The 13,641-nt window shown below is 38.0% G+C and overlaps 1 protein-coding gene across 3 annotated transcripts in view; it reads right to left on the reverse strand.

Annotated features, from left to right (window-relative positions):
* Positions 1-2,790: 2,790 nt before the first annotated feature.
* The window catches only part of SLC25A27 (solute carrier family 25 member 27), a 29,674-nt gene continuing 18,823 nt past the window's right edge, over positions 2,791-13,641 (reverse strand). The window contains exons 7-10 of one of the 3 annotated variants that reach the window (XM_029242741.1): positions 13,353-13,445; positions 12,643-12,745; positions 10,709-10,742; positions 7,469-7,512 (exon numbers count right to left, since the gene is read on the reverse strand). In XM_029242741.1, the coding sequence (XP_029098574.1) occupies positions 10,713-10,742; positions 12,643-12,745; positions 13,353-13,445 (226 nt within the window). In that variant the 3' untranslated portion in view covers positions 7,469-7,512; positions 10,709-10,712. Of the gene's footprint in view, positions 10,743-12,642; positions 12,746-13,352; positions 13,446-13,641 lie in introns of all 3 variants that reach the window. The other 2 variants (XM_029242739.1, XM_029242740.1) reach the window with 2 other exon arrangements.

Consider the following 13,641-nt stretch of genomic DNA (forward strand, 5'->3'; position numbering starts at 1 on the left):
GTTTTAAGAAATATCCGTACTGTTCTCCATAGTGGCTGTATCAGTTTACATTCCCACCAACAGTGCAAGAGGGTTCCCTTTTCTCCACACCCTCTCCAGCGTTTGTTGTTTGTAGATTTTCTGATGCTACCCATTCTAACTGCTGTGAGGTGACACCTCACTGTAGTTTTGATTTGCAGTTCTCTAATAATTAGTGATGTTGAACAGCTTTTCATGTGCCTCTTGGCCATCTGTATGTCTTCTTTGGAGAAATGTCTATTAAGGTCTTTTTTGGATTGGGTTGTTTGTTTTTTTAATATTGAGCTGCATGAGCTGTTTATATATTTTGGAGATTAATCCTTTGTCCGTTGATTCATGTGCAAATATTTTCTCCCATTTTGAGGGTTGTCTTTTCGTCTTGTTTATAGTTTCCTCTGCTACGCAAAAGCTTTTAAGTTTCATTAGGTCCCACTTGTTTATTTTTGTTTTTATTTCCATGACTCTAGGAGGTGGATCAAAAGAGACCTTGCTGTGATTTATGTCAAAGAGTGTTCTTCCTGTTTTCCTCTAAGAGTTTTATAGTGTCTGGTCTTACATTTAGGTCTCTAATCCATTTTGAGTGTGTTTTTGTGTATGGTGTTAGGGAGTATTCTAATTTCATTCTTTTACATGTAGCTGTCCAGTTTTCCCAGCACCACTTACTGAAGAGACTGTCCTTTCTCCATTGTATATCCTTGCCTCCTTTGTCATAGATTAGTTGACCATAGGTGTGTGTGTTTATCTCTGAGCTTTCTATCCTGCTACGTTGATCTACATTTCTGTTTTTGTGCCAGTACCATATTGTTTGATTACTGTAGCTTTGTAGTATCGTCTGAAGTCAGGGAGTCTGATTCCTCCAGCTCCGTTTTTTTCCGTCAAGACTGCTTTGGCTATTCGAGGTCTTTTGTGTCTCCACACAAATTTTAAGATTTTTTGTTCCAGTTCTGTAAAAAATGCCATTGGTAGTTTGATAGGGATTGCGTTGAATCTGTAGATTGCTTTGGGTGGTATAGTCATTTTCACAATGTCGATTCTGCTGTTTCTATGAATTTGATTATTCTAGGTATCTCATATAAGTAGAATCATATAATACATGCTAATTTGTGTCTGGCTTATTTCACTCAGCACAAAGTTTTCAAGATTTATCCATGTCATAGCGTGTCTCAGAATTTCCTTCCTTTTGTTTTTTTTTTTTTTGCGGTACGCGGGCCTCTCACTGTTGTGGCCTCTCCCATTGCAGAGCACAGGCTCCAGACGCGCAGGCTCAGCGGCCATGGCTCACGGGCCCAGCCTCTCCGCGGCATGTGGGATCTTCCCTGACCCGGGCACGAACCCGTGTCCCTGCATCGGCAGGTGGACTCTCAACCACTGCGCCACTAGGAAAGCCCTTCCTTCCTATTTTAAGGATGAATAATATCCCATTGTATGTATATACCACATTTTATTTATCCATTCATACATTCATCTGTCAGTGGACATGTAGATTGTTTCCACCTTTTGTTTATGTGAAAATGCTGCTATGAACATTGGTGTACAAATATCTGTTCAAGTCCCTGCTCTCAATTTTTTGTGTTATATCTAGACATGGAACTGTTGGATCATATGATAATTCTATGTTTAATTTTTTGAGGAAACCACATACCGTCTTGTATAGCAGTTGCGTCATTTTATTTTTTCACCAGCAATGCACAAGGGTTCCAATTTCCCCACATCTTCACCAACACTTGGTGTTTTTTGTGTTTTTAATAATAGCCATCCTAATGGGTGTAAAGTGGTGCTCACTGATTTTTTTTGCATCTATGTTCCTAAGAGATATTGGTCTGTAGTTTTCTTTTTTATAAATGGGTTTAAGTATTTTGGACTGTAAGTAAACAAATGAGAAGTCAAGGATGTCCTGATGTTTCCTGGCTGCAGTACGAGGTGTGTAGCACAAGAGAGACTCCTGGAAGAAGAGTACATTGTAAAGGGCGGTGAGAAAGGATTGGAACAAAAACTACTGATTTAATATTGTGAATTTTGCGCTCACAGGACTGTGGGCCATCCTGGTGGAGAGATAAAGTTGGCAATTGAGAAAACATGAGTAAAGCTGGATAAGTCAGTAAGGACCAGAAACACAGATGATGGTAACATCTACCATCTACTGACTGCCTATTATGTGTTTGGGAATTACCAGCCCAAGTGTAGTAGCTAAAGTCACAGAAATGTGTGGCTCCTCCCAGAGAAAGAGTGAACTTTGAGAAGACAGCCAAGAACAGAACCTTGAAGAACCAAAATTTAAGGACTTGGTAGCAAAGAAACAGCCAATAGAGACTGATAAGGAGAAACAAAAATATAAGTGACAGGAGGGAGTGGTATCATGGTAATCAAAGTAGAATATGATGTCAGAAAAGAAGGGACTAATTTTCCAACGTTTAACTAATTTCAATTTTATTTTCGTCTTTTACCTGTAGCCAGTGAGCATGTCCATCACTGTAACTATTAGTTACCCATCCTTTTTAGTCAGAGCAGAACTGGATTAATAAGGAGAACTGGATTAATAGGGAGTACCCATAAAATAAAATTTATAGCGACAAGGTATAGGTGTTCTTTTTGCTAATGTAAGTATTTCAAGTCTGACATTCTAAATTAAGGTACTTTCTATTTCAATTCTGAAAAGTAAAGATTAAGATTTAAAAACCATCTCTAAAATTTGTTATTATCATGTTAACTCAAAAACACACCAGGACAAAACCACACTAGGACAAAACAAAACCCTTGACAACTCATTAGGCATTTTAAAACATTTATTTTAAAAATCAGAATGATGCACTATATTTACTCACATATATTCCTGTTTGTTACCAGTTATTTTCAGCAAACAGACATCTTTAAGCATCTTCACCTGCTTTTATCAAACCTTCAAAGTGGATCCTGCTGCTGTTGACAATCACAGCAGCCTGTTGGGGGTAAAGTATGGGGAGAGAAAAATAATCACGTATTCCTCAGGATTCGTAAATACTAAAACACTCGAGTGGGTAAAATGTACATACAAGTAGTGATATAATTTTCATATACACTCTAAAATGAATAATATAAACTCATCACATATTTATTAACTGTTAATTGACTAACCAAGTATTTTGTATTATTTAAAACTATCAAATTCTAGATTTTTGTAGAATAGCTATTAAACTGATGAATACTTATTTAAAATTCTAATAATTACATATGTTTAAAGACACAGGTCTTTTGAAAATGCAGTTAAGCACTGCACATGGTAAAGAATCCCTTGAAATTGAGTGTTACTGACCCGACACAATTATTCTGAAGGTAAGAGGAAAACAACATATGGCTTAATCACGGGTACATAAATGTTTCTTTTTCTTTCCACCCCTAAAAATCTCTGAATTTAACAAATACCTTCTAATTGACTTCTGTGTGAAGATTCAAAGAGAAACAGAGATGTATTGCATGACCCTTGCTTGCAAGAGTTCATTTGTATAGGGAGGCAGACACACATCCATGCAGACAGACAGACATCCACAGAAGAAGCAACGGGAGCAGGGAGGTGTTGGAGATGTTCAAGTCTTCAGAGATCATTCTAGATGTTAAAGTAGGACTTCCCCAGTGAAGGTGAAGATGAATGGTGGTAGTGACGGGAGGAGAGCTCGGCGGAGAGCACACAATGAACACTGCCTGGGAAGCAGCCACGTAAAGAGCATCTCCAGAGAAATAAGTGGGGCGATGAATTTGCAAGGTGCAGGTACCGAGCAATATGCAAAGCTTAGAAAAATGGGTTGAAGCCAGGTTGAGAGGGTCTTGTATATAGTGTCAAAGATTTTAATTTTTCTTGTGTGTGTGAAGGAGTAATTGAAGGTGAAAGGCAGGGTGACGTGTCCAGGGTTGCCTGAAGGAAGAGAACTCTGCTACTAGGTGAAGGAAGGATTTCCAGCCACATAAAAAGTTTGTATTCTGCTGTAAGGCCTGAATAAAACTTTCCTCATCCTAAAACACAAGAAATTCATTAAATCCAGGAAACAACAAATCCCAATAATTTTTTTCAATCCTACATTTTTTTCACGACATTCACATAATGGCTCTCTTCAAGTACACGCAAGTTACGATTCTAGAGTTCAGTCACTTCATCTTATAAAGAAATGGACATCAAGAGAAGAGAAGTGAAGGGACTTGATCATAGTTATACTACTTTATCAGGAGGAGAACCCAAAATAGGATAAAGGTCTTGAGAATCCATGTTCAGCCTTTCCTCCGCATTACCTGGCATTCAATAATAATATATATTTGTTTGGTAATCATTTTTAAAGAGGTCTGATTTAATTGGGGAGAAGAGAATCAAATATTTTCACCTTCAATGTTTTTAACCACCAAGTATTAAACATTTTTCCAATGGAGGTCCTGAGGGAATCTGTTTTCATTAACAGAAAAGGACATGTATAACTATTTCAATTGGACATAAATGGTTATACTTAAAAATTTGAAGATGACAGAAAAGTAATTTTTTTTTACACTTAAAACCTCCCTGAATTTGTTTCCTTCCTTCTTTTCTTGGCAAAGTGAAAGAAATTTCAGACTAGTCTTATGATAGGTACAGATCTTAAAATAATGAAGCCAAAATTAATTGATTCACATCATATGTAACTTTTGTTGAGTACCTAATAGCAAAGAAATGCTACTAATGAGAGTAGAGATTTATATAAAAACAAGACATAGTCCTACCTCTAGTGGCTTATAATTAAATAGGATTTGGAGCACTTGATAAAGACACATTATTCTTCACTAAAAGTGAATTTAAGAAATGTTATCTCCTTATTTAGATAGATATGCTAATTCACTTATACATATAAAAACAAAGGACTGTATATAATTAAAAATAAGAATATGTATATTTTTCAGTGAGAAAAAAAAATCATTTGTGAAGAGAAAAAATGGGGAAGCTAAGCAAAGGAAGCTCAGAGGTTAAGTATTATCAATACTGAGCTGAAGATAAATACCACCAACAGTTGTATTATAAGAAAGTGAGGCTGAAATGGCTGTCTTTCAGTATGGACACAAAATTACTGAAATTTTATTTCTTTTTACTTACTGTGGGTTATTTTGGAGAGGAACAAGATGATTTCAAGTTGGTAAAATAAAGCAAAGTTCCAAGATACATTAATGAAAATGATTTCACTGGAAAAGTATAACTGTGATAGGATATATGTGTTGGATCTACAGGATTTGGTCAGATTCTGGAGGGTCTCTATGTTTTAGCCAAAGTATGGTGACTCCATTCTAAAATGTATGCTAAAGGCAATTCAAATTCATTTAAAATGTCTAAGACAAGAAATGCCATAAAGAAAAAAATCTGTTTCTGGAAGATTCAATAACACTGGGCTGGGATGTTGTGAAGATAACACAAGGCATTTACTTGGTACCTTATCAGTGTACAATAACTGTCAGTTGTAATAATAATTAAGAGATCTGTATCTTTATCCTGGCTCTGCTACTAAGTTATGAGCATGAACAACTCTACTTCTCTAGGCCTCAGTTTCCTAACTTAGACAATGGAAGAATTAAACCAGACCATCCTAAGGAGTCATTTCCAGTTAAAAAAAAACCAATTATTCGTGTTGAATCCAGACACCAAGGAATAGTCTCACTATGTAAGCAATGTTTTTACCTCAAGCCCCTCAAAGAATAAAGCTAAATAAATGTTTTCATGGTCCAGTTTGCATATAATTATTTTGATCCAATATTTACTTGATTTAAAAATGTATAAAATACACACAAAAAACAAAGTTTCCTGAAGTGGTTCTAATACAGAACACTTGAGAACCTAAGTACATAATATTATTTTAAATACATTTAACAAGTCAATTCATACAGACTGACAAATGCAATGGGAAAGCAGACCACCGAAAGCTTTTGAGATTAAACTTCACATTCTGTAAATTCTACAAAAACAATAAACCACTGCATATTAGTACATCACATTAAACTATATTTTAAAGCATACTTCCCCTCTTAAATGGCAGTGATTATACATCAGTGCAACCACAGGGTACTTGTAAACTTTTTTCTGTTCCACATCATTCATGCCCATGATAAATCCTGTTTGGTCAGCTCCACGGTCTTTCTTGGGTCTGAGCTTTTGGGGTTTCCCTATTTTGACAGTTACAGCCTCTACCCATAACTGTAGCCATCCATCCAGAAATGCACACTGTCTGAGGTTACGGGGAACAGGTGGTAGAGAGGTGAGTCTGAAGAAATCTCTCACCTTTCTAAGAAAAGGGATGTGATTTAGTGATTGGAGACAAAACTGTACACCATAAGCAGTTTACACTTATCACTTTTTAGGCAGGAGGCTTTGTCAAATTGAATAAGATTCAGGCTAGAGACAGCTTTAGTGTGATTTCTGAGTTCTCTCTCTCTAGGACCCTAAGCGTTAGGGAAGGGGAGATTAAGAAAGGATTTATGTCGACTGACTTCATCTTAGCTTTGCTGTTAACGTGCCACTGAGAGGCTGATGATAACAGATGTTTCTTTATTAAAGATGTTTCTTTAAAGATGTTTCTTTATTAAAAGGACCTGTCCACTCGAGCTTTAATCAAATAAACTGCGTTTTTCATACATTGAGATTCTTGAGAGCTAGTGACAAATTCAAGCTGGAATGGGATATGTCACAAAGCAAAGACTCTTTTCTGTTTTCATCAAGATGCGGTCGGTGGCTGTCAGGAAGTCCTTAGCCTGTGTGCTGGAGAGCTAACCAATGAACACAGATCAACTAACGACAGGGCACTGACGGAAAACGGCTCCTTCCCTCGAGATCCAAACATCATCTCAACTTGATTTTTCTTCATCCTCCTGGCAAGAAAAGGTACATCAACTTCCTTCAACACTAGGGAAATCTCAAAATGTTTATTCATTCACCTCCCTTTAAAGTATGCACACTTTAACGGCAACAGAAAAGTGAATTATCAAATTTCAGTCATAAATACTGACACGACAGGTTAAATATGTTCCGTGGTCATTATGTACGTATGCATTTTTCCACATTATTGTTGTCTGCTTCAGGTCTAAGATGCTGTCTCCCTTCTGGCATTTCCTCCTCTAAGCAAGCTCTTCAGCATAGATAGCATCTCGAAGGTCAAATCTTCTTGCTCAAGGTAAGTGGTCGGGATTTGACTCTTCCTTAGAAAACACTGGGCTGGGTCTCATTGGGAGGCCTTGTGTGATCCAATCAGATTGCTTTTGAACAAAAAGAGGAGTCAAAGAGAACTTGGGTTTCCAGATAAAAATAAAATGCTGCCCCCTATAAATCACAGTCTCTGTGGAATAAGGTGTCTTCCTAAAGAGGTAGAAATAATAGGGGGTGTATGTTGCAGATGCCCGCATTTCAATGACAATGAACACTGTATCTTTAAGGGCTGCATCTTTAAGGGCTTAAAATGGACTGACTCCACTCATCTCTCTGATTTTTTCATAAGTAAGCCAGAACACCAGTGACCAAGGGGTCTGAAAGATTAATCAAAGAAGTTAGTGCATATTTCAAAGCAATTATAAATCTTCTACACATATGCATACACGTCTTTGAATGATGAACTCATTTTGAATCCACTTAGGCTGAAAACAAGTATTTTGGTATTTCACCTTTGTAGAGCACCTTATAATTTACAAAGCATTTTCATGTCTTACTTCTCACAGATTTCTCTGAACCATTTACAATGGAAAGGAAAGGTACTGATATCCCTATTTTACAGATGAGGACACTAAGACTTAGCAATCAGATGCCCGTTAGCACGTTGTGGAGCTAGACCATGGGCTTCTGGCTTCCATTCCAGGGTTCCTCTTACTGACTGTTACTGGATAAAAGGCTAGGGCTCAGCGTGCCTGAATTCTAGGCTGGGCTCCTTGCCTCTACATGTAGTTTACATATGGAGCATGACAAGGAGGCACTTAAGAACTTGAAAGTGAAGATGAAAGATTATCCTTTGAGAGTTAGGTCATAAAACCAACACCTGGTGTATCACCTAATGAATATAAAAATTCACATTAAATGGAGAAAAGGGCTTTTAACTCAGAAAGAACGGACTATGAAGGTGTAACTGTGCCAAAAGGAATTATAAGGGAATGAGGATTATTCAATAACAGAAGATAAAAACGCTAAAGACACAGAGGGAAAATCACAGAGGAAACACTGGAAGTAGCCATCAGAGAAAGTGTGTCTCGGATCCAGTTCTCATCTGGTTTGGTTGATAGGTTATGGGTAATATTGATCAGAGAGGAACTCTGATCACATTAGAGTAGAGAAATAAGCTTAAGCAATTAGAATGTAAAATGTATTTGGCTAGAAAGTTTGTAAAGCAATATTTATATCATTCGTGTTTGGAAATATTGTGCAAGTTATACTGGTAGACTGAGAATATAATAGTGGATTTAGGAGAAGACATCTTAGTGAAATGTACGAAGACACAGACAAAATAAAGAAGTTGTGACGAAACCACAGTCTTGTGACAATAAAAATGAAGTGAGCCAAGCATATGACTGCAATTGGATCTAGAAGCAGAGGTCTTAGTTAAGAATGGACTAGGCAATCATTTCTACTTGCTCTGGTAATCAGACTTCTTCATAGCACCCAAACTATATGCAAATGAAATAAATATTCATCAGGGATTGAGCAAAGCGAGGTCATATTTTCTCTAACTAGTGGAAGGAACTGGGATTGTGTTTAGCTGGGTTTTGAAGAGGAGTTAGAGGAAGATCATATAGCCAAGTAGCACGCATAGTATATAAACGGGATATACTGAGACTCTTCGTAGACGCACGTGTGGCCAGTACATGCTTTTACTTGTTTTTTCCTCACTGGCATAGTTGTACCACCGAAAATAATCCAAGTGTATGTGAACCCATGTTGTCGTAACTGCTGGAAAAAAAAAGTTTTTCTCCATTCTTATTACTGTGGGGCGCAACACATAAGTGCTCTTGGGTGTATCTTTTTCAATATTAAGTTCACAAATAAGCTCTTCCTGTTATTGTTCTGTGTTCAGCAAGCAACCTTCTGATTATAACTTGGCTCCCATATAGCTTGAAGTTAGCTGTCCAGAGGACTTCAGCATCTGGATCACTGGCCAAGTGTATTTCTCAGTGTGGCTGAGCCAATGTTGTGGTCCAGTCATTGGTTTCAACGAGTTGGGCTGAAGGGTATCTGTATGTGCAAGGCCAGTTTACTCGGAAGTGCTCAGGAGTTAGGCTTCTAAGCTCAGGGTTCTGCACTGTGATAGATCAACAAGGCAGTGCCACCCTGGTCATCTTTGGTGGTAATCCAGCCTGTCTCTGGTAACATTTCTCCATCACCATGACCTGTCTCTTTTCTTTTAAAACTTCTATAATGAGCTGTAGGATCTTGAGAAATTCAGTATACTGTCTTAGTTAGGAGCATGGGTTTAGTTAGAGTTGAACAAACTTGCAGTTAATTCCCAGCTCAGCCATATACTAGCTACATGAACTTGAGCGAGTTTCTTATATACTCTGAGCCATGTTTTTCTAATCTGAAAAAGGAGGATAACCCCACCTATTCTACTAGGTTCTTGTAAGACTTAAAAAAATAATTAATGTGTGTAAAGAGCTTAGCACAGAGCTTGTCATGTATTAAGCACTCATTTTTGGGGTCATTTATACTTCCTGAGTCTCATGTATAAAGAGAATGGGTCAGATCAGCTGGTCTCAGTGCTCCTTTGTACGTGATATTCTCCCTGCCCCTCACTTCTCCTGACCGATTTTGTTTTTCATCAGTGGTCTCACCCGTCCTCATAGTCTCTCACACTAGAAACATCAAAGTCCCATTTCCTTCTCTCCCTCCCTCCCTTTCTCCATCTGATCATTTACTAAGTCTTGTGGAGTCAAGCACAAATGTTCCTGGAATCCATCTCCTCTCCATTTCTACAATCATCTCCTGGCTAGACCACTGCCGAAACGCCCTTTCTTGTGTTCTAGCTTTCAGTGTAGCCTTGACATTGCTGCCACAGTAGTCTTGTCCCCAAGCAAATCTTAGCACATGGCTTCCATGTTCAAACAGATGCTTGCTACCTGCAGAGTTTCACCTAAACTATTGAACTTGCCCCCCCAAGATCTTTCTCAGCCTGGTCCCTAAGTGCTCCTCTAGCGTTCCCTCCTACCACCTGCCCGCTGAGGACCTACTGTCCAGCCACACGGAATTTTCTGCAGTTCACCAGACATATCGGGACCATACATGACTTGGTGCCCCTGCTCATGTGGCCCCCTCATGCTTTTCTTGACCTACTGATCAAGAAAACACCTACTGATCCTTCAAAGCTCAGATCAAATATCACCTCTGGGAAGACTTCTGGGACTTCCCAAAGAGTTCAAGCCATTTTACTCCACTACCTGTGTTCTCCTGTTTTGTTCACAGCACTGGTAGCCTCTTTAGTAAGACTATGTCCTCTGGAGTCAGACTGCCTGGGTTTGAGTCCCTGGCTCCACAGTTACTAACCACCCAGACCGGTCAAGTTATTCAGACACTTTGCACTATTGTTTCCTCCTCTATAGAAGAGAGACATGATAGTAACCTACTAAATAGATAGTTGGGAGAATTCAGTGAGTTAATCTGAGAGCATGATTAGCATAGCACTGGCCATATACCAAGTGATTTAGTAATATTAGCTTCATAATTTCTGTAATTTTAACTACTTACGTGTCTATCTTCTCCCATCACATTGTACGCTCCTCTAGCGCAAAAAAAAAAAAAAAAATAAACATCTTATTTCTTGGTGTTACCAGCACTTGTAATAGTGCCTGGTTCATGCAGGCCAAGTCAATATCTTCCTTTCCATTAAATAGCCACAGATTTGAGATAACTTCAAGGTACAATCAAGACAATCAAAATTGTATTTCACAACTTAGGTATGCTTTTGTATCAGATATTGCCAAGGGCTTTGGCTATTAATTTCATGTTAATAGATAGATACCTACTACCCTTGGTGATGTCATTTATCCCCAAAGCTTCAGTTATTATCTGTGTGTAGACAGTGCTCAAATCTCAATCTCCATCCTCATGATTCTAAGATCCAGGCCAATATATTAAGCTAGTCATCTAGACGTCTCTTCTTAGATGACCTATGAGTATCCCAAACTTACCATATCCAAACTAAACTTGTTATCCTACCACAAAATCTTCTTCCCTGCAAATGGTCCCCATTTTAGGAAATTATAGCACTGTTTGCTCAGGGCAGGAATCTGGGAATGAAGCCCGACTTTTCCTTGCCTTCTCCAACCATTTCCCCATCCAGTCATGTTCTTTTTTAGCTCCTTTCTAAATATTTTAAAATTCTATCTTCTTCTGTCCCCACTGCTATATTCCAGTCCAAGTTATCATTATCTGTCATCTATCACTACTCCTGGTCTTTCCTCAACCCACATGGCAGCCAGAATGGTCTTGCTAAAAGTGCACACGTCATCAAGCCAATGCCCCTCACTCTCATGGGTCCTGTGGCCCTTCCTGATCTGGCCCCTGCCTGTCTCTGGTCTCACCCTGTGCTGCTCTCCTCCACGTCTCCGTGCCTTGGACAGCTGGGTTTTCTTCAGTTCTCTGAACATGTCATATTCTTTGTCCACTCCATCTAGTTCCTCCATCTAGAATGTTCTTTTCTGCCCTTTTGACCTGGCAAAGTCCTACTCATTCTTCACATCTCAATTCAGAAGTCCATTCTCCAAGGAGGTTTTCTTAATCTCCCAGGCTAGGCTGTCCTTACTTGCTATATCTATTCTGATAGCACCAGGGATCCCCACCCCATGCCCCCGACTCTTCCACTCATTGCTGCTGGTTTCTTACTCAGTGTTTGTCCTGACCTAGACTGGAAGCTCCTGACCTAGACTGGAAGCTCCAGCACTGGAACAGGGGCTGAGACCCTTAGGTTCATCCCAAAGTCAGGCATTGAGTACAGGGCTTTGCATGGAGTAGGTGCTCAGTTAATATTATTATATCATGTTGTGTAAAGTATTGATTGTTTGAATTTCTAAACCCATAACTCATCCATTCTTTCAAATATGTTCAAACTTACCAAATACTTGAGTACCTTGTTTTTATTATATTTGTTATGTTACTTCCATAAGTCTATCTAATTCTGCATCTTAGTTCACTTCAATAAAAAACAGCATCTAGACCAAATAAAAATTATATAATGTTTTCTTCCTAAGCAGAGCTTTGTGGTGATAAGTATTAATGGGTAATGCAACATTTATCATCAAAGTAACTAATTTTGTTTGAAACAGTAACATTTTGATAGGAATGGTCTCTAGTAATGAAATCTGTACACCTGTCTCAAAGTATAATATTTTGGCTAAATAGCAAAAGGCTTTACATTTCAGAACAATCTATCCACTGGCTTTCTAACAACATAATATCAACCTATCATTTCTGATGTAACTGAATTATTTTACCTTAATCTACCAAGGGACTTGGAGGTAAAAGAAAATGAAAAGAGATGTAGAAAAGAAAGAAAGAACCATGATTGGGGGCAGAACCATGCCAAAAGCCAGAAGAGGAAAGGAAAATATTTAGAAAGGAAAAGTGATTTAAGAATCAATATAAAGAAAACAAAAACAAAGGCAGGAAAAGCCTAACTTTACCATTCGCAGCCAAGAGGGTAAAAAGCCTTTATAGAGACTCATGAATCCTTCTCCTTGAACAGCCTGAATCAAGCAGTCAGTTGATGATTTATACAGAAGGCCCCTAAAAAGGAAAGAAGACCATTTTGTTAAATTTCTTATGTGTAAATAGATGTATAAATAGAATGTTTAAATGGTCTAAGAAAAGTTACTTAACTATTTTCTGCTAGCTTAGAAAAAATAATATTTGTGGTTCTGTATATAGAGAGCACCTCTTTTGGGTTTAAAGGTATTTTCAAGGTTGCGTTTCCTGATTCACCCCATCCTTGGTCTGATAACTTAGAGTTCACTCCACCTGATCTCTTCCAGAGAGAACATACTGTTTTATATCAGGTCAAATTACCCATGTTACCTCTAAGTCATAAGCTTCTGAAGGAAGTGCTCTGGAAATTCTCAGCAGAGTATATTTTCAAAAACTCCTTGAAAACAACCAAGTCATAATAAACACCTTGTGTCTAAATAATACGATGGGTAAATTAGCTTATTTCCCCAAAGGCACAGTACTTTTCCATCAGACACAAAGCAGGTAACTGCGTAAAAACAACTTCCTGGTTGAACACATGTAAACACAAAAATACATTTCCATCAAGAATAAATACAGGGAAGGGTCTTTAAAGAACAATATTATTACAGACATTCAGATCCATGGATACTGAAGACTTTCTGTCTACCTTCCTTGTTTATCTCGCGGTTGGTTCATTATCCGGCTTTTGATGACATCAGCGGGTGTTCCCAGAATAGAAGCTACCAGTCCAGAACATAAACTATAGATACAAATAAATGAAATCGAAAGATAATATGTAGCAGTTTCTAAATTTTAAGGAAAGGGGATTTGATATTTAGAAAGAATGGAATAATAAATCTAGTACTATAATATTCTTCGTAATAATGCTGTTTTAGCTTAAAATCAATGATAAATTAATTCATTAAAGAGGTAGAAAAAAAGAAGAATCTCCAGTC

Source organism: Monodon monoceros, unplaced genomic scaffold (genome assembly GCF_005190385.1).
Source record: "Monodon monoceros isolate NGI ecotype Baffin Bay Population unplaced genomic scaffold, NGI_Narwhal_1 Super_Scaffold_3, whole genome shotgun sequence".
Lineage (NCBI taxonomy): Eukaryota > Metazoa > Chordata > Mammalia > Artiodactyla > Monodontidae > Monodon > Monodon monoceros.